The following is a 23697-nucleotide window of genomic DNA, read 5'->3' on the forward strand; positions in this document are numbered from 1 at the left end:
AAAAATCTTATTTTTTTCCCCGTCCAACATGCTGCCGGGCGGAACGGCCAAGATGGCGCGGGACGGTACATCAACGCAGGCCTCGGCCTTTAATCCGGGCTCAATCTCACCCCTAATACACCATTGGGATCCCCTGAACCTGCGCATCCACAGCCCAGCTGAAGGGGAGGCCCGTCGGGAGCGGTGAGTCCCCCACACGGGCCTACTTCTCGGCCTGAAGCCTCCCATTTAGTGCTCCCGGTGGCCATCTTGGAACTCCCATCAGAGATGCAGAAGTACACCCAGTACTCTGAGGCCTTCTCGCAGCTGCTGCAGACAGCCTCAGATCCTGGCCTCGCTGAGACGGCCATCGCCTCCCTGGCTACTTTGGGGATGCGGAGGACTTTGCAGCCCTGCTGCACCAGACACACCCGCCCTCCACCTCCGCTTATGGGCCCCCTGGAACTTTTACCCCCACTGGGACCCCCCTCTCGAACCCACGTCAACTGGGGCACAGACACGATCGTGCTCAAGAGACCCCTGCTTACAAAGCCCCCATACAACCCCGGCCCTCTCCTATGCCCAGGCTGCCAGCGCACCACCCCCTGTTTAGCCACCGGGCCACAAGGAGGATTCCCCCAGCCAGCTTGATGCCTGGACTGGAGTGAGCTCTGGGATGACTCTCCTGTCCACCACATGGCCCCGATTCCCCCCCAAGGGGTCAACAAACAGCCCCATCACTCTCCCCACAATACCCACTGGGCACAGGGGTCGGAACAATTCCTGCCTATGCCACCACAATGGCAGACCTACTTGCAAGCAATGCCGACCAAAGATGACTTCAGACAACTCATTGAGGATGTGAAGTCCACCTGCAGTTCAGAGATTCAGACTCTCCAATCAGGCCTTAAACACTTAGACAGAGTTGAAATGGCGGAGGAAGAAATCCAAGAAACCAAACTCGCGGTTCACAGAACCCAACTACAGGGGACAGAACACCGTTCCCTCCTTAGAGATATGCAACGCACGTCGAAGACCTGGATAAAAGGGGGCGTAGAAACAATATCTGTTTGCAGGGAGTCCCAGAAACTGAAGGCCCAGAGGACATCCAAACTACTCTACAATTCCTGTTCAATAACCTGATTGGTGAGCCCCACACCAAAATTACTGAAATGGACAGAGCACACTGGGTGCTGTGACCCAATGGCACCACATTCAGACCTTGAGACGTTGTTTGCAGAATAAATTCCTACCGCCTGAAGGAGGACATTATGAGACAAGTCCACCTCGCCCGAAAAGTGACCCTTGGTGACAACCAAATCCAGCTTTATCCGGACCCATCATGGATTACCTTAAAAAGACGCGGGCTACTTCAACCACTACTACGTACTCTACAAAACTTCTTCTACTTAAACGTTAAACTTTAATCCACTCAACAGTCTCGGACCGCCGGGGGGTGGGCCCCAGAGCACCCACAGCTCGAGCTCTTAAGGACTTGAAACAATTCCGCCAGCTTACCAGAAGGTATGCCCTCTTTGATGCCTGGTGGCCTACAGTACACTTTCTACTCAGCCCCCATCGCACGCATTCCCGAATAGACAAAATTTTTGTTAATAACGCTACTCTGCGACTGACTCGCACTGCGCAGATCCTGCCAATCTGGTCGGACCATGCCCCGGTGGTAATATCACTAGATTTAGGCACCACTACCCGCAGACCCTTTAATTGGCGCCTGAACACATTTTTACTCCAACACCTCCCCTCAAAAACTGAACTAACCTCTACATTAAAATATTACCTAGAGGTAAACTGAGGACATCTCTATCCCCACATTATGGGAGGCCCATAAGGCGGTGATGAGAGATAAGTGCATGGCCCTGTCCTCAGCCATGAAAAAAAACACACAGGCCATGAAGACACAAGCAGAGAAGGAACTCAGAGTCCTGGAGAAACATTACAAAACGTGCCCACGGTATCTCTCCTTAGATAAATCACATCCCTTAGGGCGACACTGGGTGACTTGGCTCTATCCCCAGTAACCCCCCCACCCCCCCACCCGATCTTACTAAACGAATACAACAACATCTTGTGTACAGTGGGATAACTCCGCTTCAGACAGCAGATCTGGACTCAAATGTACCAATTACACAAGAGGAGCTAGAGTTAACCATCAAATTTCTCCCTAATCATAAAGCCCAGGCCCGGATGGATTCCCCTATGAGAACTACATAGAATTTCTCCCTCAACTACTCCCCCACATGTGTAAACGAATGCCTTCTTGCATGACACCCCGATTCCGGGGGGCATGCAACAGTCCATCACGGAACACCCCTCCTTGTGTGCCAATTATAGACCTATCGCCCTCTTAAATTCGGATCTAAAAATATTTACCAAATTGCTGTCAGTTCAGTTGAATGTGGTCCTGCCTTCTCTTATTCACAAGGAACAAGTGGGATTTGTGCCTCTCCGGCAGGCGGGGGACAATACTAGGACAATCGTTAAGCTGGTGAAGGTGGCGACAGGGAGGGTAAGCAATCTTTGCTGCTCAGCCTGGACGCAAAAAAGGTGTTTGACCGCCTGGGGTGGCCCTTCCTGTTCGCCACACTGCGCATTGGATTTAGGGAACCCTTTTATAGAGCCATCCAACACCTCTACTCGAATCCCACCTCCCAGGTTAAAACTCCCTTCGCCCTCTCCGCCCCCCTGCCGGGGAGGAACGGGGCACCTGGCAGGGATGCCCACTTTTGACCCTAATCTTCGCACTGTGTTGAGCCCCTAGCAGCGACCATCTGGAGGAACCCGGACATTTTTCCCAATTAATCCCTCTGAAAGGGAGATAGAACACCTGAAGGCCAACTTCCCCTACAGATGGAAAATCAGTGCCCTAAAGTACCTAGGAATTAACATCACCCCAAAATTCTCCACCCTTTACCAGGAAAATTTCCCTCCTCTCTTTCATAAAATCAGGACCCTCCTCCAGCTGTGGAAAAAGCACCACATTTCTCTATTAGGACGGATTGCATCAGTGAAGATGACGATCCTCCGGAAACGACTATATCTCTTCCAAACCCTACCAATCCCAGTCCCCTATGGCCAATTACGAAACATACAAACTGACCTACTGCAATACACTTGGAACTACAAAAGATGTAGGATTCCGCGCTCGGTACTCCAGGTGGCGCGGATGGATGGTGGCCTAGCCTTCCCTAATCTTATCAAGTATTATCAAGCAGCACAACTAAGGGTGATAACCTCCTGGTTTACGTTTCGTTCTTACAATAAATGGACTGAAATAGAAAAACTGTGATTAGCCCCAATACACCCAAACAATTTGCTGTGGAATGCAGAGGTAAACACCATGTGACTACTGGGCCCAATGATACAGCTCAGGAGGTTATGGCGTAAACTGACGCAACAGCATAAACTGACCTCGGACAGCTCACTCCTGACCTCATTCGCCTGCAATCCCAAAATGCCAGACAGCCTAACCCATCAAATATCCTCCCCCTGGACCACGAGAAACCTCTTCCATTACAGAAGTTTGGTGGACCCACGTGTTCGCAAAATGCTGGCGTTCACAGATCTTAGGCCAAACATGATTTACCAAGACAGGTGTTCTACGGGTATCTCCAAATCTGCCTCTATGCCCTGACATTTGCCCCAAACTTGCAATTCTCCCCTCAAACCCTCTTTGAGATCCTTATCCTGGCGGGCTATGCCCAGAGAGGTCTGATCTTTGATGAATATAAAATACTAAATGCAAGGCCCATTGAAACGATGGGCAAACACGCCTATATGCTCAAATGGGAAAGGGCATTGGATGAGGAGATATTCGTGGATCAGCGGAGGGCTATATGGACCCAGGCGTCCAAGAGCTCGATATGTATGCTATATAAGGATAATACCTACAAAATTCTATACTTTTGGTGCTTGACTCCAGATGTACTACATGCTATTTACCTGGCCAGTTGAGACCGCTGCTGGCGCTGCATGGGAGCTAAGGGCACACTCTTCCACATTTACTGGGAATGTCCGCAGATAGTTCCTTTCCGGAGCACAGTTCAGCAGCTGCTAGCCCGCATCCTGGAAAAGGCGGTCCCCGCTGCTTCCACATTTTTTCTACTGGGCCTCTCACCGTTGAAAGCCCCAGCCCCACGCAAGGAACTAGTCAGGCACGTCCTTAGGGCAGCACACTGCCTGGTGGCGCTGAACTGGAAACAACGTTCCCCTTCTGAAGAGGCTCTATATGCTAGGATTAAAGATGTTGAGCTGATGGAGAGAATGACGGGCAGGGTCCGGGACCGCCTGGACACACATAACGTGGTTCTTTTAATAGGAGTCCTCTTGAGACTCATGTTTCTAATTTACTAAAAGAGTTTAAAGCGGTTCTTCACCCTAAAGGGGAAGTTCCGCTAATCTGATCCCTCCCCCCCCTCCGGTGCCACAATCGGCACCTTTCGGGGGGGGGGGGGTGCAGTTACCTGGATAATCCAGGTATCTGCACCCACTTCCGGGCAGACGCCCCGCCCCCCCATTGTGTTCTGGGAAACACACAGTTCCCAGGACCCAGCGGGGGACCAGAAGAGACGCGCAGCGTGACTCGAGCATGCACAGTAGGGAACCGGGCAGTGAAGCCGCAATGCTTCACTTCCTGATTCCCTGGCAGATGGCGGCGGGGGCAGCAGCGAGACAAGCGATCGCTCATCATCTGCCGCCGACATCGCTGGACCCTGGGACAGGTAAGTGTGATTTTTATTAAAAGTCAGCAGCTGCAATATTAGCAGCTGCTGGCTTTTAATATTTTTTTTTTTTTTAGGTGCAGAACCACTTTAAATGTTTGGTTAATATTGACCTGTGTGTAATAGTCGAACCAACCTGATATGATCAGGAGAGAACACAGCAACTAGAAACACAGAAACTATGGGATCAAGAAGTAATATAGCCGTGTAAGATAAGAAAGAATGCCAAAGTTATAATATGTTGACTATGCAATGCACTTAAACTGTATCTGACAATGCTTTAAATAAAACTGTTATTGATAAAAAAAAAGACCTGTATGTGGATTGCCATTGTTGAACGTTATTGAGCCCTGAGTGCCACAAGGGGTGATACTTGAAGATGTGCTGCCTTTCAAAAGAATACAATTGGATTATGAGAAAGGAAGTTAAAGGCTTGAACCTGTGTCATTATTATTTAGGCTTTGTCACTTTTACTGGTGTCACAGCAATAAAGCATATCACTGCACAATCCTAAGACCTATTTGATCTAACTGTAGTTTTCCTAGGGCCCCCTATTGTAGGGACTTTCTGGCTTAACACATTTTGAAGACCTGACAGGGTGTCTTTATTTTTTGATATTTGTTAAGTTTGTTTGATAACTCTCACAGTTTATTACTGCTGTGTAAGGGAGATTTGTCTTTTTACTCTCATTTAACATACCTGTAAATGGCAACACAGCATCATGTTGGTATAAAAAATGCATATATTTTACATTTTTTTTTTTTTTTTTTTTTTTTTTTATTATTATTGACATGTTTTAAAGGTACTTTAGAACCACTTTCTTCAAATTTACATCATATATATTGATTAACATATAGGTGAATGCATCTCGCCAAGACATAGAAGATGCGGAACAAAATTCATGTATTGCCAACAGCAAGAATTGTGGTGCTGAACATGATATCTTTAACATGGTAAGATAAACTTCAAATTGAAATTCCTCGCATCACATACAACTAGGGTAGAAAAGAGAACTAGAGAGAGTGAGCAGGATTATAATGCGTTTGGTATAAAGATGAATGCAAAATTGTTAGATTTTAGAAATAAAGCTGGCCAAAAATGGATTGAAATTTGGCCAGTTCAACAGGAACCAAACTAATTTTTGATCCATCTATGGTTGTTCCTGCTATAGAGAAGTTGAGTTATTTGACTGGCTTCTCTCAAACAATGTTAGAAATGCAGTGCTGATCAGTGTATTCAGACAGCGGAGGTGTCCCATTGGCTGAATATAGTAGTGCAGTGGGGAGGATTTCTTCATCCACCTCAGTTGTATGGATAGGGAAATGTGTTCCACATAAGATTGCATCCCATGTATATCTGGTATCTGACTTAAAGGGGTTGTAAACCCACTTTTTTTTTTTTTTTTTTATAACAAACCTGTCATACCTCCACTGTGCAGTTCCTTTTGCGCAGAGTGGCCCCGAACTCCTCTTCTGGGGTCCCCTGGTGGTGCTGGTGGCTCCTCCCCGCATCGAGTGTCCATGTTGGAGAAGCACTCTCCTTGGTGGACACCCATACGTGCGCACGCCCGAGTCCTGCATCTGTGTCCATTCACACAGAATGCAGGACTCGGCCCTGCACCCTGGCGCTGTGTCCTTAGATTTGATTGACAGCAGCGGGAGCCAATGGCTGTGCTGATATCAATCCATTCAATCGGGACATGAGACACCAGCTACAGATGGTGTGCTCGTTCCCGGGCAGAGGATGACAGCGTCCAGGTAAGTAAAACGGGGGGCTGCAAAACTAAAAAAGGTTTTTCACCTTAATGCATAGAATTCATTAAGGTGAAAAACCATGAGGGTTTACAACCCCTTTAACTAAGGCAAAAAAACACGTAATAACTTCCATGTTTTAGATGAGCAAAGGAGTGCCTGCCAGCAATGATCCGATATTAACTGTATATAGTTACATTCTTTTGAAAAAAAATTTATGCAAATGACCATTTTTTTGCCATAGATTTTTGCCATCTCGCGGGTCAAACATGTAATTACAATTGCGTGTATTATATTATTTAATTAAACCATGAAAGAATTATTAAGAAGTTGTTAATGACATATTTACAAATCCACTGCATGGTGATTCGATTGCAAAATACATATACGTAAGTGAAAAATTCATATATACATGTGCATCAAAAAAAATAAATATATATATATATATATATATATAAAATTGCATATACGTAAAAAATTCATATATACATGTGTATCAAAAGAAAAAAAATATATTTTATATATATATATAGATATATATATATATATATAGATATATATATATATATATATATATATATATATATAGATATATATATATAGATATATATATATACAAAAAATGTTTGTCACATTATAAAATTATTTAAAATTCCCTAATCCAAAAAGGGGCATAGAAATATCAAATAGATATAAACTAAAACATCCATATATAAGACGATGTATAAAAAAACAACCTTACCCTACCATATTGTAAGAAAACTGCTGTTGCTCTCCGGGCACATTTGCGCGCGCATGCGTGCACAAGGGACTGTACCAATAGCGGCCCGAGGTGCGCGCGATCGTAGGTGCGCATTCACGCTCCCTTTGGCGCCAGATTGTCTATTTGAGGGGCACACTGACTTGTAGCAGATGCTGACCGATCTTCAGCTGTTCCTTGTGATTCCTGCCATTGCCTGCCTGATATTCGTTGCTAAACCCCCGGCTTGTCCTGGACCTTGCTTCTGGATTCTCCTCTATCTCTAACTAAGTTCCTATTGTAGGTACTGGGACTGCCATAATATCCTGTATGATCCACCCTGTATGGACCATGTATGACCAGTATGGACCATGAGCACCATACCCAGAAGGCAAGGGAGCGTAGGGATATCTTCCTGAGTATAAACTATCACGAGAGTATGTTTGTCTTCCTCCTCTCGGCTTCGAAAATTGAATGCCTCTTCCTCTTCCCCTGAATGGATGAGCAGGGGTCTATCGTTAGGAGCCAGATGATACTGCTCATCTCGAACCTGAGTGGTATAGTATTGATTATCCTGTTCTTTCCCATTCGTGTTCCACTCTACATCATGGGATTCATTCCCTGTATTTAAATTTTCTTGCCACTTAAAGATTTTTCTCAAATCGCCTTTCAGGACAACCCCGGAGAGAGTGTAGCTCCATCTTCTTCTCAGGAAACACATGCCCACTTTAAAAACACCTACTCTTCCCCCATGGCTTCAGTTATTATGTTTCCTCCATGGGGAAAGCATGTGCCTGGAACCAGGGGAAAGCTACACTCTCTTCAGGGGATTAAAGGCTTACCTTAGGGGGTTGTTGTGTTTTTGGCCCCCAGCAGCATCTTCAGTGGGAGAGGTCTCCTGGAGCTCCTGGTCCCACCATCTCACGTGAGTAAGGACCCTCGGAGTGCCGGCGTCGTATGCCCAATGTCCACTGGACAAGTGCAGGGAGGGCTCTGTTGCTGGCGGAGGTCGCTGCGGGTCAGCGGCGTGGCTCCGTTTTCGGCGTCAGGGCCCGGGTGGGGACAGCGTCGTTTACGGTGACGCGTGGGCGCTCTGAGGGGGCGTGGCGCCGTGGTTCAAGCGCCTGGAATGCATGGACCATGGGGAGGGTCAGGTGACAGAGTGCTTCCGCTTCCGGCCAGCCCTGATGATGCGGCGACTGGGAAAATTCAAAGGAATGGCGGAACTGATCGAAAGATGCTGTCTTACTCTGCGAAATGGAGGAGTGTAAGCCAGCTATGGCGGAGACCGGCGCCCCTAGCACCGGTCCAGCCCAGGTCTGTAAGGTGCAGCGGCACCCTCTGCTTCACTATTGAGCTATGCTTGTGGTTTGTCTGTTTCCCCCCTCTTGGGGGCCTGTCGCTGCAGGTCAGAGGTGACTTCGCTCTGACCCTTGCAGCTTAGTTCTGGGGTCTCACTAGTGATCTGTTTGGTGATGGGTCTCTGCACTGGCTTGGTGTTAGCAGCTGGTAGTTAAAACATTTAGTGAGTTTAACCTGTATGTCGTTTCAGGAAAGGTCACTAGAGAAGGCTAAACCAAGCCAGAGGAAATGTCCTTCTTGCAAGAACCCCCTTAGAGAATCATGGCAGAAGGCAATGTGCAGAGCTTGTATCAGGGAGTTGGTGGAAGAGGAAACATCCCGGCAGTATAAGGAGTTGTTTTCTTCAGTTAAAGAGCTGACAAACTCCTTGAGTCAGTCAGGTCCATCCTGGTACAAAACCCTTCCGCACAGACCGAGCCTCAGAACTTGCCACCTAGCCCCAGGGCCTTATCGTCCAGACAGGTGGAGACCGAGGATTCTGGAGACTAAGTGGGTAGTACTCTTATCTCCATCAGGGATTCTGAGGAGGAGGAAGAAGAAGAAGATAGCAGGGGCTCTCGATACAAGCTATCACTAGAGGAGGTAGATGACATCCTTAGAGCAATCTACACAACTCTAGAAATTCAGGAGGAAAAGGTACAACTGTCAGTTCATGATAAAATGTACCAGGGGTTGGACAAAACAAGAGTCGATGCAGCTTTCTCGCAGGTATCTAGACGAACGGATCTTGCCTTTGAGGATATGGGGATCCTAAAGGACCCAATGGACAAGAAAGCTGACTCCATCCTCAAGAAGGCCTGGGATGCAGCGTCAGTTAGTCTGAAGCCGGCTATGGCTGCTACGGTAGTGGCCAGGAACCTGGAATGCTGGGTGGAGAAACTGAAGAGCCATATTGAAGCGGGGACACCCCACAAGGATCTTTTCGAGTCCTTCCCACTAATTCTGAATGCAGTCAAATACTGTATATGGCAGATGCATCAGCAGAATCGGTCAAACTGGCCGCCAGGTCCTCGGCTCTTGTGAATTCAGCCAGGAGGGCAGTTTGGCTGAAGACATGGTCTGGAGACACGGCCTCTAAGGTCAAATTGTGTGGTCTGCCCTTCTCAGGTGACTTGCTCTTCAGCCCCGATTTAGAGTCAGTGCTGGATAGGACAGCTGATAAAAAGAAGGCCTTTCCAGCCAAAAAGAAGCAGGTTTCCAAAAATAATTTTCGCGCTCTTCAGCAGTCCCATAAAAAAGACCAGGATCGCAAGAGCAGATGGGGTTCACAGAAGGGCAGAGGCAGGGGTGGAATCCTCTTTAATCTCCCCCAGAGCAGACCTCCAAGAGCAAGTGACAATCTCTCCCCAGTGGGGGGGAGACTGTCAGCTTTTCGCGAACAGTGGGACAGGCTGTCTCCAAACCTGTTTGTGAAAAGCGTAGTCGATCAGGGGTAGATGTTGAAATTTTCAGAACCACCCCCGAGCAGGTTTTATGTGACAGCATTGCCAAGGGATCAGGAGAAGGCCTCTGCAATGAAGCTTTTATTACAGGAGCTGATACAGCAAGAGGTTCTAATTCAAGTCCCAGTAAACCAGCAGGCCAGGGGTTTTTACTCCCATATCTTTCTGGTGAGGAAACCCTCAGGGAAGTACTGTCTAATCCTGTATCTGAAAGTTCTGAACAGGTTTATACGGTACAAGCATTTCAGGATGGATACAATTTTTTCCATCACGAAGCTGTTGACCCCAAACTGTTTCATGGCATCCCTGGATCTAAGGGATGCCTACCTTCATATACCCATTCATCAGGCGTCGCAGCAGTTCCTGCGCCTGGCATTGAATTTGGGGAGTGTGGCACCTCCAATTCAGGGCTCTGCCATTCGGACTCTCGTCCTCTCCCAGAGTTGTTTTTTGCGGAGTCCAGGGAGCAGGTCCTAGTCAATTTCCAGATGGCCCAGTCTCACCTTGAGGGCCTGGGGTGGCTTCTAAATCTGGAGAAGTCGAACCTGATCCCCTCACAAGAGATTACATTTCTGGGGTATACGGTAAACTCGATTCTCCAGAAAGTTTTCCTGCCGCTGGAGAAGCAGGAAAAGTTGCAGCTAGCGGTAAAGCGGATACAGAGCAACCAGGCAGTCTCGGTCAGGACGGCTATGGCAGTTCTGGGCCTGCTTACGGCAGCAATCCCGGCTGTTCAATGGGCCACGTTCCATTCCAGACCCCTTCAGAGGGAGATTCTGTCAAGCTGGTCCTATCAGGATCCTTTGGAGAAGCAGTTAAGGATCTCGTCAAGGATGAAAAGGGCTCTTTGGTGGTGGAGAGACGAAGCAAACCTCTCAAGGGGTCTGGTGTGGACTTTTCCCTTGGACAAGCGACTGACAACAGACGCAAGTGCCTGGGGCTGGGGGGCCCACCTGGACGGTCAAACATCTCAGGGGGTCTGGTCCAAGCAGGAAGCCCAAAGATCGTCCAACTGGAGGGAATTGAAGGCGATCTTTCTGGGTTTAGTGGCCTTTCAGCAGATTTTGAGAGGTCACCATGTCCAGGTGTTGTCAGACAACACAACAGCGGTTACCTACATAATGAAACGGGGGAACCAGGAGCAGGAGCCTGATGGAGTTGGCCAATCTGTTGTTAACCTGGGCAGAGCAGAACACGGCCTTGCTATTGGCGGTGCATCTGAAGGGCTCTCGGAACTTGTTTGCGGATCTCCTAAGCAGATGGAATTTGTTAGAGGCAGAATGGAGCCTGAATCAGGAGGTGTTCCTGATGATTTCCGAGGCCTGGGGGGTTCCACAGATAGACCGTTTTCCCAGCCAGCAGAACTCAAAAGTGGACAGATTCTTTTCTCTTCACCGAGGAGATGCAGCAGTAGGGCTGGATGCGTTTGCTCACCCCTGGCACTACCAGCTGTGCTACGCCTCCCCCCCCCCCCCCCCTTTCCTCTAATTCCACTAGTTCTGAGGAAATTCAGAGAAGAAAGGATGGACTTAATACTAGTCACTCCTTTTTGGCCAAAAAGACCTTGGTTTGCGGGACTTCGAAACCTAGCCTCAAAGCCTCCATGGAGGTTACCACCCAGAAAAGATCTGTTATCCCAGGGGACAGTAAATCATCCAGAGGTGGAACTTCTACAGCTAACCGCCTGGTTTCTGAGGAGGACCTCTTAAAAGCGAAAGGGCTCTCAGATAAAGTAGTAAAGACCCTGCTATCTAGCAGGAAAGCAGTCACAGAGGCAATTTACATGAAGGTCTGGAAGAAGTTCAACTCCTGGTGTAGTTCCAGAGAACTCAAGGTCAAGAGCACGGTGTCTGTCTTGGAGTTTCTCCATGAAGGAATGGAGAAGGGGCTAGCAGCCAGCACCCTGAAGACTCAGGTGGCAGCTTTATCAGTTTTCTTTGAAAAGACTTTATCAAAAGAGACTTTAATTTCTAGATTTTTTAGGGCTCTCGCTCGAAGTAGATTGGTAGCCCTCAAAGACTTTCCCAGTTGGGATTTGTCAACAGTTTTGCATTGTCTCTCGGGAGCACCGTTTGAACCCTTACAAGAAGCCTCTTTACAGAAGGTAGTTTTGAAAACAATCTTTTTAGTGGCCATCACCTCGGCCAGAAGGATCTGCGAGCTGCAAGCCTTAGCTATTACGGATCCTTTCCTTAGAGTCTATCCGGACAGAGTAGTGCTGAGGACGGATCCAGCATTCCTACCGAAAGTATCCTCAACTTTTCATCGATCACAGGAGATAGTGTTACCTACATTCTCTGCAACCCCAGCTAATGCAGGAGAGGAAGTTTTCCACACATTGGATATGAGAAGGTGCTTGCTGCAGTTTCTGAAGATGACTGAAGACTTTAGAAGATCAAACGCCCTTTTTGTGATAATTTTAGGATCACGCAAGGGAGAGAAAGCTAAGAGTACGCTGGGTTGGTAACTTAAGCTAGCTATAGCAGAAGCTTATAAAGCAAAAGGAAAAATACCTCCCTCAGATATTGCCACACACTCTACTAGATCCACGGCAGTTTCCTGGGCTGAAAGGGCCGGTGCAACACCTGAACAAATCTGCAAGGCTGCCACTTGGTTCAGTTATTCCACATTTCTCCAGCACTACCGGTTAGATCTACTGTCTGCGGCAGATCAGGCCTTCGGCAGGAAGGTACTGCAGGCAGTAGACCCACCCTAGGGTAAGTTTCTTGGTTATCCTCTTCAGGGGTTGTCCTGAAAGGCGATTTGAGAAAAACTGAGTTAGACTTACCGGTGACGGTATTTCTAAGAGCCTTTCAGGACAACCGTTACTTCCCTCCCTAGGTTATTCTTAGTAAATGTATTAAGTTCGGAAGGCCACAATAACTGAAGCCATGGGGGAAGAGGAGGTGTTTTTAAAGTGGGCATGTGTTTCCTGAGAAGAAGGTGGAGCTACACTCTCTCCAGGGTTGTCCTGAAAGGCTCTTAGAAATACTGTCACCGGTAAGTTTAACTCAGTTTTTTTTTTTTTATATATATAATCCTCAACATCTCTTAAATGCTTTTTGCTCTTTTTAATTCTTTGTTGCTCTTTTCCTCAGCTAGAATTTCTTTAAGTTCCCTACACATATGCTTCATCTTTATTGCAGGGAACTAATTTCTCCCTTATATTGTTGAACTTCTTTTTCAACTTAGAAACCTTTTTCTGTTTTTTGGATATATTACAAAAAAAATAAAAAATTGATGCCTGTTTTATTGAAATATTTGAACCAATCAGCTAGATCCTCATTGCCTTTACCTGGAAAAACATTCTACATAAGGCTTCTAGGGATCTTCTGAGCGATATACCTTTCCATGAAAGCTATATCTTATGTGACATGCATTTCTGCTACCAAAACATTTTTAGGACGCATTAAAAATGCCCCTGATTTCAATAGGCTCTGAGGGTGTATTATCAAATACTTCCTCTGCATTCATCTTATGAGAATTATAATATTTAAAGATATCCATTTGACCTGTTGCAAAAATAGAAATCCAAAACAAGCTCTTATAAACTTTTCATATATCTCTGCACTGATCTGGTATAGAACTGCTGCAACCCAAATCCTGGAATATAATATGAAATAAAACAAAAAAAATATATACTAATGATGCGCTTTCCTTTAGATCAAGTGAACTCATGTGCGAATTTGCTAAAATAGCAGATAAAGTGAATAAATCTGACACAATCACCCCTATAACTTGTGCTCAAACAATGAATAATGTGTATAAATATACTTTGATCATAGGTTCACCACTAAATGGTGCAAAAAAAAAAAAAAAAACTGTCACATAATATTACTCAAAAGATTTTCCAGTGTGCCAAAAATAAATATATATTAAATTCAAGTCCATAAAACAAGTCCACACACTTGATAGAAGATGTATATAGTAAAATAAATATTCCACTCCATGGCCACCAGTGCTCAAAGACAATGAAAAAAGTGCTCTGTCCACAAGAAAAAAAAAGAATGGCCTCTTACCAGATCTGATAGATCCCTGTTACAGAGATCAAAGGGGGTTGTGCAGGAATGATCACAGGTGTGGAAGTTACACTTACATTAAGGTTAAAAATAATTAGAGCATGAATTGTATCACTAGCTGTGGTATAAGCTTTCCAACTAGTTCAGATAGCATTGCAAGTACTCTGAGCCAACGCGTTTCCACACAACTGTCGTCTACTGGGAAATGGAGAATGTCATGCAATGGCAGCCAATAAGCTTTGAAGAGGAAATAACACCGGAAATGAGTTTGGAATAACTTTCATGTCTTAGATGAGCAAAGGAGTGCCTGCCAGCAATGATCCGATATTACCAGTAGGGGTTGGTGTCTTTCAGTGTGGACAGGAGCTATAGGGTTAAGTCTGTGCAGCCTGTGTCTCTAGGAATGGTCACCATTAATGATAATGATGTCTGTGTTTCTGCTTAGCTGTCACAGTGCCCATGCTTCTCAACCCCTCCCATGAAATCCTCTATCCCCTCCCGCTGATGTTGCCTGGTATGTGTATGGAGTTAAATGCTCTCTGGGAATTTTCCCGAAGAGTGGCAATTATTGATAAGGGGCTGGAGAAAGATGTTGTGAGGGGGGAGGAGAGGAAGCGGGGAGACCAGGGGCAGCAGTGACGGCTGGAAGGAAAAAGCACAAACGGATGACAGGCTGGCTGATTTTTTTTATACTATACTATGTATAGTAGAGGTGGATGACAGAAGCCGAGCCACAGATACATGCAGGATGAGAGACTGGGAGGGATGAACAACTTCAGGAGGGGTTTGGTGGAGGCAAAGAGCAGAGGAGGAGGAGGAGGACGACACCACCTCCAATGGGCAGTACAGACTGGGGGTCTCAAAGTCCCGTCCTACTACAGCAAGTAGGCGGGGGAAGTACAAGTCCTTGCTTGCTAGAGAAAACTACAAATTGGCAGTGCCAAGACCAGTGAAAAGGGGTACAAGAGGAATAGCAGCCACCGGTCTTACAGGAAATCACTGGCAAGTAATGGTTTTATTTGAAAGTTACCAGTCTATTACAGAGGAAACTACTGAGCTCAGAAGATGATGAATGGCATATTCAGTGAAGGGAGGAGATCAGCAGCAAGGAGATGCAAAACATTTTTGCACAGAGTTCTCCTTTAAGGTTGCCACCAGTACTGTTGTATAGGGAGGATTTTTCATTGTGGGGATTTCCCTCGCATTGGAAAGATATGATTTCACTTTCTGTTGAATCTGTAAGACAGGAGATAAATAAATCTAAATCTCCCTAATAAAACAAAGATGGCAAAAAAAATCTCTGACAGCAGTTGTAACCCTTCTCTATTCTATCCAAAATGAAAAAAAAAAGGTTTGCGCTTTAGATGCACGTTAAAAAAATATGTAATCACTAACTGAATGATGCTTAGTTTGTTAAATCACTGTGAATCAAAACAATTGCATTTTTTTCTATATAAAGTGCTTGTTTTTACCTTTTTTTAATTATCTGTTGCATCGCCTGCAGCCTCTTTGCAACAATCTCCGGGCAGATTCCTTGATAGTAACAACAGTGGACTGGCATATATAATGATTAGTAAAACACTAATAGGGTTTTTTTTTACTAAAGGAAATTCCACTTTGCACTGCAAGTGCCCTTGAAAGTAAAGGCACTGTAGATCCAAGGGGAACATGCAAGGAAAATAAAAAACAGCATTTTAGCTTGCACATGATTGGATGATAAAATCAGAAGAGCTTCCACTCATTCACTTTCAAGTTCAGTGTGGATTTGCTTTTCGTAAATAACCCCATAGTCTCCATTGTAACGTGTTCATTGTGACAGGAAGACAACATAGAAGCTTAGTTTTGAGACATGAAAAACTGTTTGCACCATATAATAGAAATTTCTTGAAAAAGAATGGTTATGTGTCAGGATCACCAGGTTCTAGGGTAATGAAAGTTGCAGATTTTAAAATATTGAAAACTACTATTAAAATTTAGTTATAAGCATTAATTTAGCATGAAGTTTTGTAACTGGGTTTAATATATATAGTAGACCTGTACTGTATATATACTGTATGTGTGCGTATATATATATATATATATATATATATATATATATATATATATATATATATAGCACTTGTACTGTACACCATCAGTCATAACGTTGAATAACAAAGTTATGTGTTGAAAGTGGAACAAATGGTGGGCATAACAACAGTTTGTTGTGTATGGAACTTCATAAGTGCAGACCAGTCAAGTTGCCCTTGCTGACCCATGTCCACAGCCAGAAAAAGAGAAAGTTGCCTTCCTCAGGACATCCTCTGAAACAGTGAGGGGAGGTTGCAGGGTAGAATTTATGTATTCTAAAAGGGGTCATGTACCATCTAGTGAGTAACTTTAAAGGGGACTCTCTAAAGGCTGCTGCACGATTGCACTTACGGAGGTTATCAATCATATTGTGCCAAGTTTCTATGGAGAATGTGCATTCTAAGTCAGATTCCCAGCTCAACATAGGGCTAAACTTTTCAGGTTGGGCGAGTGTATTAAGATCGTTATACAGTTGAGAGATTAATCCTTTATCTCTAGGAGTTGATATACAAATGTGCTCAAACAGTGTACTGGGAGGGGTAATGTAGAGTGCATAGTAAGCTGAATAAAAATCATGAATCAATATGTACTGCGAGATTTCTGAGAGGTGTAGATTGAATTTAGTTTGTAGCTTGTTGAATGGGAGAAATTTCGAGTTGGAAACAAATGATTTGAGAATGGTGAGTCCTTTTTGGATCCAGGCCTGAAAAAAGGGTGGGGTTCATAAAAGCAATAGGTAATCTGGGGTCCCCGAGGTACGAGGCTAGCAGGTGTGTTTGGGAGGAGAGTTTGAAATTGTCTTTGATTTAATATCATAGGTGTACCAAGTTAGCTATAATTATGTTCTTTTTTGGGAGGGTGTGGTTGATTTTTGTGGAAGGCCAAAGAATCCCCTTTAAGTTAAGTGGCGCAATGGAGGAAATCTCCAAGTTCAAGCAGGGAATGTTGGTGCTAGAAGAGAACCACTGTGCTAGCTGAACTAGTCTAGCAGCCAGGAAGTAATGCCAGAGGTGCGGGAGGCCTAGACCACCCTGAAGTTGTGTTTTATGCATAAGAGAGTAACTGCATCTGGGTTTTTTATTGTTCCATATGAATTTATTGATCTCGTGTTGGAGAGCTTCTAGTCTTGTTTTAGGGACGTTGATAGAAAGAGCTCTAAAGTAATATAGTAATTTAGGGAGGATAGTCATCTTAAAAGCACAGATCCTACCTAGGTAGGAGATGTGGCATGATGACTATGATTTTAAGAGGGAACTTATGTGAGAAAAGAGGGGAAGATGGTTCATTTTATATAGGAGATTATGAGAAGTTGTGACAAGAATCCCCAGATATTTAAAAGATTGGGGGCACCATATGAAGTTAGTCTTTCTTGAGTGAGGTTAAGAGGATTGGGGGTCAATTAATGGGAAGGGCAGAACATTTATTTGAATTGATGTAGACGCCAGATAGCCTATGGAAAGCACGGAGTTCGGAGAGAAGGTTAAGTATTGATATAAGTGGGTCAGTTACAAACAGGAGGGCATCATCCGCATATAAACTAATTTTAAAGTGGAATGGGTCTTTGTGGTATCCTTTGATGTTAATATTGTTCCTTATAGCTTGAGCGAGTGGTTCTATAGCTATTGTGAAAAGGAGAGGGGAGAGTGGGCATCCTTGCCTTGTCCCCCTACTCAAGGGGAAGAAGTCAGAATTATTGCCCAGTATCTTTATTCTGGTTTGGGGAAAGTGGTAAAGGGCGTTGAATCCATGGATAAACTTATCAGAAATGCCGAATTTTGGTAACGGGTGATTTAGATAAGACCAGTTGGCACTGTCAAAGGCCTTATGTATATCGAGGCTAAGTAGGCAGAGGGGATGGGAACGAAGGTTTGCATCTTGAACTATGTTGGTGACTAATCTAATATTGTCTACTAGTTGCCTGCCCGGGATAAATCCGGTTTGGTCAGTATGTATTAAAGAGGTTATGACTGAAGCTAATCTATTGGCTAATAACCTCCCAGGTCGTTGTTGAGGACAGAAATGGGGCGGAAATTTTGTGGTAAGGTGTGGTCTTTTTGTGGTTTGGGTATAAGGGAAAGGTTTGCCAGAAGCATTTCTTCAGGGAATTGACCTCCTAGCAGAATATAATTAAACATCTTGGTGAGGCTAGGGGTCAGTAAAGGGGCACATTTTTTGTAGTAGGTGGACGAGAATCCATCCGGACCAGGGGCTGTTGAAGTTTTGAGGGATTTAATAGATGAGATTTCAGCATTTGTACAAGGTTCATTGAGTGTAGCAATTTGCTGGTCATTGAGTGTTGGAAGCTGAAGGGCGTTCAACCAGTCCAAAGCAGCTGGTTGAGGATGGGACTGGGGGCCTGTTAAAAGATTTTTTATAAAAGGAGGTGAAGATTTGAAGTACGTCTTGGGGGTGTGTCATTAGATTTCCCTTTGGATCGCGTAATTTGTATACATGGGGGGGGGGGTTGGAGTCATGGTTTAACTTTTTTGGCAAACATTGCAGAGGATGAATTTCCATGCAGTAAAAATTTGGCTTTTGAGAATCTCAGTGACTTTTCTGTGTCTTCAGAAAGGATTGTATCTAGTGTTTGGCATTTGGACTGAATACGTTTTGTTAACTCTGGAGAAGTTGCATGGTGCAGTTTATTATATAAGTCCCCGAGCTCCTTAGTGAGGCATTTTATATCTGCCAGTTTAGCTTTGTTCTTGGCAGCAGCAATGTTTATAATATGACCTCTCAGAACAGCTTTATGAGCTGCCCAAATGGAGGTAGGAAGAACTTCTTCAGAGGTATTATATTTAAAATATTATTCTAGGTGAGATCTGAGTTGCTGGTGTATAGAGGGATCCGATAGAAGGTAGTCATTAAGGCGCCAATTGAAGGGGGTGGGGGGCTAGACCTATGTGTGAGGTCTAAAATGCTACTGTATTATGGTCTGACCATGGGCACGGGAAAATAGAGGCATTGGCAGAATTTGCTAGCAGACTAGGTGTGCAAAAGATGTAGTCTAGCCTGGCGTAGCAATCGTGTGGGTGGGGGTAGTGAGTATAGGCTTTAATACCTATATTGTTGGCTTTCCAGGAGTCGATCAACTGGAGTTTACTAAGGGAGCGATTGATACATTTAGAAAAGGCCTTAGAAGTGGGAACCACTTTGCTTCTATCAAGGTCAGGGTGGGCTGATAGGTTGAAATCGCTGCCAATGATCATATGCGGGGAGGTGAACTTGTCCAAGGTATCAAAACATTTTGTAAAGAAAGATGAATGTGCTTCATTGGGGGCGTAAATTGATGCTAATGTAATATTAGGTCTATTTATATTGCCCTTCATGATGATATATCTGCTCTCATCGTCTTTAAAAATGTTTTGTAGTTCAAAGACGATAGAGTTCCTAACTAATATTGCAACCCCTCTAGATTTGTTAGAGAAAGTTGTATAGTGGATTTGATTAAATGATTTATCAAAATAATTAGGGTGTTTGGCGGTGAAGAAGTGGGTTTCTTGCATAAGGATAATATCTGCTCCTAATCTTTTATAGTGCCTAAAGGCTTTCTTACGCTTGTTGGGGGAGTTGAAACCCTGTACATTGTGGGAGAAGACCCATTGTTACCTGGGGGTGGGAATTCTAGGTGGCATTTAGGAGATAGGAGATCCATCAGTACCGTACTAACATTGATAAGTTGTATTTTTGTGTGGGTTGTACAGAAAGTTATAGTTCTATGTACGAAGGATGTCACACTGTATATCGTGAGAGAGTGGATACGATTTGGATTTGTCCTATAGTAAACCAGTGTGGTAAAAATTTGTTTGAAACAGTTTAAGAGGTAATAGGAAAAGAGTCTTCCAGTAAATTTTTTACAAGAATTTGTTGATAAAATGGCTAAACAGTAACAATAACAAATCAGAAATAAATGAAGGCCAGCAGACAGAAAGTCGTCTGGCCTAGCCATGACTACCTGAGGACAAATCTGTCCTAATTCCACCAGCAGGACCCGCCACCCCACCCCCGGGGAGGATGGGGCAGCACGCCCTGCAAGCGGAATAGGAGGCAAACCAACGACGGCGGATAAGCCAGGCAAAAAATTTAAAATCTGAAAATAAAACAATATAACAGTGCATAGATATAAGAAAAACGCTCCCCCAAGAACCAACAGTAACCCGTTATCAACATGGTAATAGTATTGCGATGTATATATAGGTAAGTATATAGGTAAGTATATATCTATATATATATATATATTGTGGCAGCAAGCAGGTAAAGTCACCTGGTTGTATCCAGGATGGGAAATATGTGTGCCCTAGATTCAGGCTTTATGCAGACCTTTACAATTAGAGGGGAAGAGTTAATGAGCCCAGCTGAAGTAAGTGGGCTCATTAAGACCTCTACAAAAAAAAACAGCATGCTTAGGGAGATGCTCCATCCTGGAACCAGTTTTTGTGTTGTATAGACTGGGGAGTGTGATATCTGTTCTGTGCGGTGAGTTAACGCCTGTGTGGCAAACCTCTACAACAGGGACTGGGGCAGCACAAGGCTGCTCTCAGTTGTTAGACAGGGAATCTAAGTGTGTAGTTAGAGGTCAAGCTGACCAGGATTTATTTTCATGTTTTATTTTTGTTTGGCTGTTATATGTATCACTGCATGTAGCATAAATAAACCGCATCTTTTGTTTTTTTGCACCTACCACGCTGTCTGCTGTGCCTGATTTTGTGTTGTGAACCCATCCAGGGGGTCACACACACCCGCTGCCGAGGAGCTAACCCCTCATATATATATATATATATATATATATATATATATATATATATATATATATATATATATATATATATATATATATATATTGTATGTGATACCGATCCACGCCAATGGGCATGATGAAAAAAGTTTGCAAAGAGAATCGATAACCCTTCTGTATAAGTGGTCATAGAAGCAACAAAAAAAAAAGGGGGGGGGTGGGGTTTGGGAACAGTAGAGGAGAAGCATAATAGTTAGCCCATGTCTATAGTGTCAATCATAGGAATGTTGATCTGGAGTGTTGATTACCTTTCTGAATAATGATTAAAAAAAAATAAAAAATTAAAAAAAATATATATATATATATTAAAAAAGGATGGGGGGGGGGGGGTGGAATTGAGAGAGGACAAATTGGCATTGTAGAAAGAACAAAGAAGAAACATTATTTTTATTCCTGGTGTAGGGGAGTTTATGGCTTAATCGTTTCTGTTGAGACCACCCGAGTGGCTGAAAGCCGACCATCTCATAAAGGGGGCTGAAGCCCGTAAATTTGACTTAGCAGGTGATGAGATGTATACAGTTTTCATCTTTGTGCCTTTAAACCATATGTCTGGAGCTTAAGATGGCTGACATCCTGGGGTGCAGCGGGGAAAATTAGGAGACCCATCAATGTTTGTAAGGGTGATGAGGGGAGCAGTCCAAGATGGCAAAACAACAAACAATAAAAAAGTGCCTAAAAAGTTCAAGTCCCCTATCTTTTCTTTATACTACTCCCGGCCTCACTCACCCAGTCTCAGATGGAAATGGTGGCATAGGCTAAGCTTATTCAACCAAACTTGTGCAGCAGAGAATGTCTAGGTTCATTAACCTCTCTGGTCCTGGAGAGAGTGTTGCCATCTTCTCTGATATCTCTGGGTGCATCTGGTCAAAGGCGTGGACCATATAGGAGACAATCTAGGAGTGCCAGGTGGATGGTGTGATGGTGCTTGTTCCAAAAGGCCCAGCTTAATTAAGAGGTCTTTCCCTTCTATTACATTATACACAGTGTGAGTTGTGCCATTATGCAATATAGAAAGTTTAAAAGGGAAGCCCAGCCTGTATTTAATTCTAGCTGATTGCAGGATGCTAGTAACCTCCTTCATCCTGCGTCTGTGGTCTAAAGTAGCAGGGGAGATGTCAGGGTATATCTGTAGCCTAACTCCATCCAGCTCAATTCTTGGGGAGTTTCTGGAGGCTCTCATGATATCTTCCTTGATGATAAAGTCCTTCATGCACATTATCACATCTCTGGGGGGTTTGTCAGGAGTTGGTTTTGGCCGCAGTGCTCTATGCATTCTATCACAGGCAAAGGCAGATATGGGTTTGTCTGGAACCAGGTTGTGGAACAGTTTAGTAATAGCTTGATTCAAATCTGTAATAGATTCTGGGATACCACGCACCCTTATATTGTTAAGTCTGTTCCTATTGTCTAAATCTTCTATGTGCGCTTGCATGAAGGAAAAGCTATCAGCCAGAGTTTCATAATCTTTCCTGAGATCATTGTGTGCAAGAGCTAGTTCATCATGCTTAATTTCCAGAATATCTCTGCGGCCCCCAATTCTGGCTATCTCCTGTGACAGTACATTAGTAGATTTGTGCAGCTCATTTTCCAGCTTGTCTACCAGTCTCTCATAAATAGCCCACAGGCTAGCATCTAAATCAGCCTTAGTGAAGGGCTGAGGGTACTCACTGTTATTGGAAGGCACAGAAGAAATCTGTGTGGGGCTGTCGGAGGCTGCATGGTGGCCATGGTGGCGCCATTTTGGGTCATCTTCCTGGAAGTGCCAGATCTCTCCAGGCTTAGAAGGCAATTTGTGAGTGAGTGCTGGGAGCGTTTGTGCCCCTTTTTTGCTCGACGGCATGCACGCGGGTGTCCCGCGGGGGTGATGGGGAAGAATCCTGTGTTTTTGCAAAAAATAGCCCCAGGAATCTTGCCTGGCTGTTCCGGTCAGATGGAGCTCACACCAGCAGCGTCTGTCCCACATCACATCGAGAATGCGTCCCCAGAGGCAATCTTAAAGAAGGGTAGGATTCAAAACCGCATTTTATACAATGGTCTGTGATCTCACTGAAGCATCATGAAGTTTTGATCTCACTGTCTTGATCTATTCCAGAAAATGTTTACTTAAAGGGGTTGTAAAGGTAAATGTTTTTTCACCTTAATGCATTCTATGCATTAAGGTGAAAAAACATCTGACAGTGCCTGCGCCCCCAGCACCCCCGTTTTACTTACCTGACCCCTCGAAAGTCCCACGCTCGCCCCTGATGTCCTTTCCACTGTTCAGCCTGGCCGCTGATTGGCTGGAGTGGATGGATGGAAAGCAGCGCAACCATTGGCTCATGCTGCTGTCAATCACATTCACTGATGCGGAGCGATGGGGGGCGGGGCAGTGTGATACAGCGAGCGGCTATAGCCACCGGCTGTATCATGAAGACGGCGCCTGCAGGTGCTTCTCACCATGCGAGGGAGCTCGCATGAACGTGAGAAGCACCTGCGGGAGGAAGCCGAGACAGCCGCCGAGGGACCCCAGAAGAGCAGGTTTGGGGTCACTCTGTGCACAACGAGCTGCACAGTGGTGGTAAGTATAACATGTTATTTAAAAAAAAAAAAATCACTTTACAATCCCTTTAAACCCGCTCTCCTAAATTAACCCCCTGGTGTTAATATTGCAATGTACAGTGTGGACTCTTTTATCTGAGCATGGACAGCCTTGCCTCACTGGTCCCATCGCAACCCCCATATCCTCTGGAATTCCCGTGCCTGATTCCTCTCTCACAGGGATGTCCTATGCCTTGGGTGCCTTTGGGCTGCTATGTTGACCT

At 44.7% G+C, this 23697-nt stretch overlaps 1 protein-coding gene across 8 annotated transcripts in view; it reads left to right on the plus strand.

Moving 5' to 3' along the window:
* RRN3 (RNA polymerase I transcription factor RRN3) overlaps window positions 1-23697 on the plus strand; it is an 863266-nt gene that overhangs the window by 504154 nt on the left and 335415 nt on the right. For all 8 annotated transcript variants that reach the window (XM_077448886.1, XM_077448888.1, XM_077448892.1 and 5 more), the window contains one exon: window positions 5576-5671. In XM_077448886.1, the coding sequence (XP_077305012.1) occupies window positions 5576-5671 (96 nt within the window). The remainder of the gene's footprint in view (window positions 1-5575; window positions 5672-23697) is intronic.

The sequence above is a fragment of the Lithobates pipiens genome, unplaced genomic scaffold (assembly GCF_037356315.1).
Source record: "Lithobates pipiens isolate NorthernLeopardFrog02 unplaced genomic scaffold, aLitPip1_a1.2 Scaffold_22, whole genome shotgun sequence".
Taxonomy (NCBI): domain Eukaryota; kingdom Metazoa; phylum Chordata; class Amphibia; order Anura; family Ranidae; genus Lithobates; species Lithobates pipiens.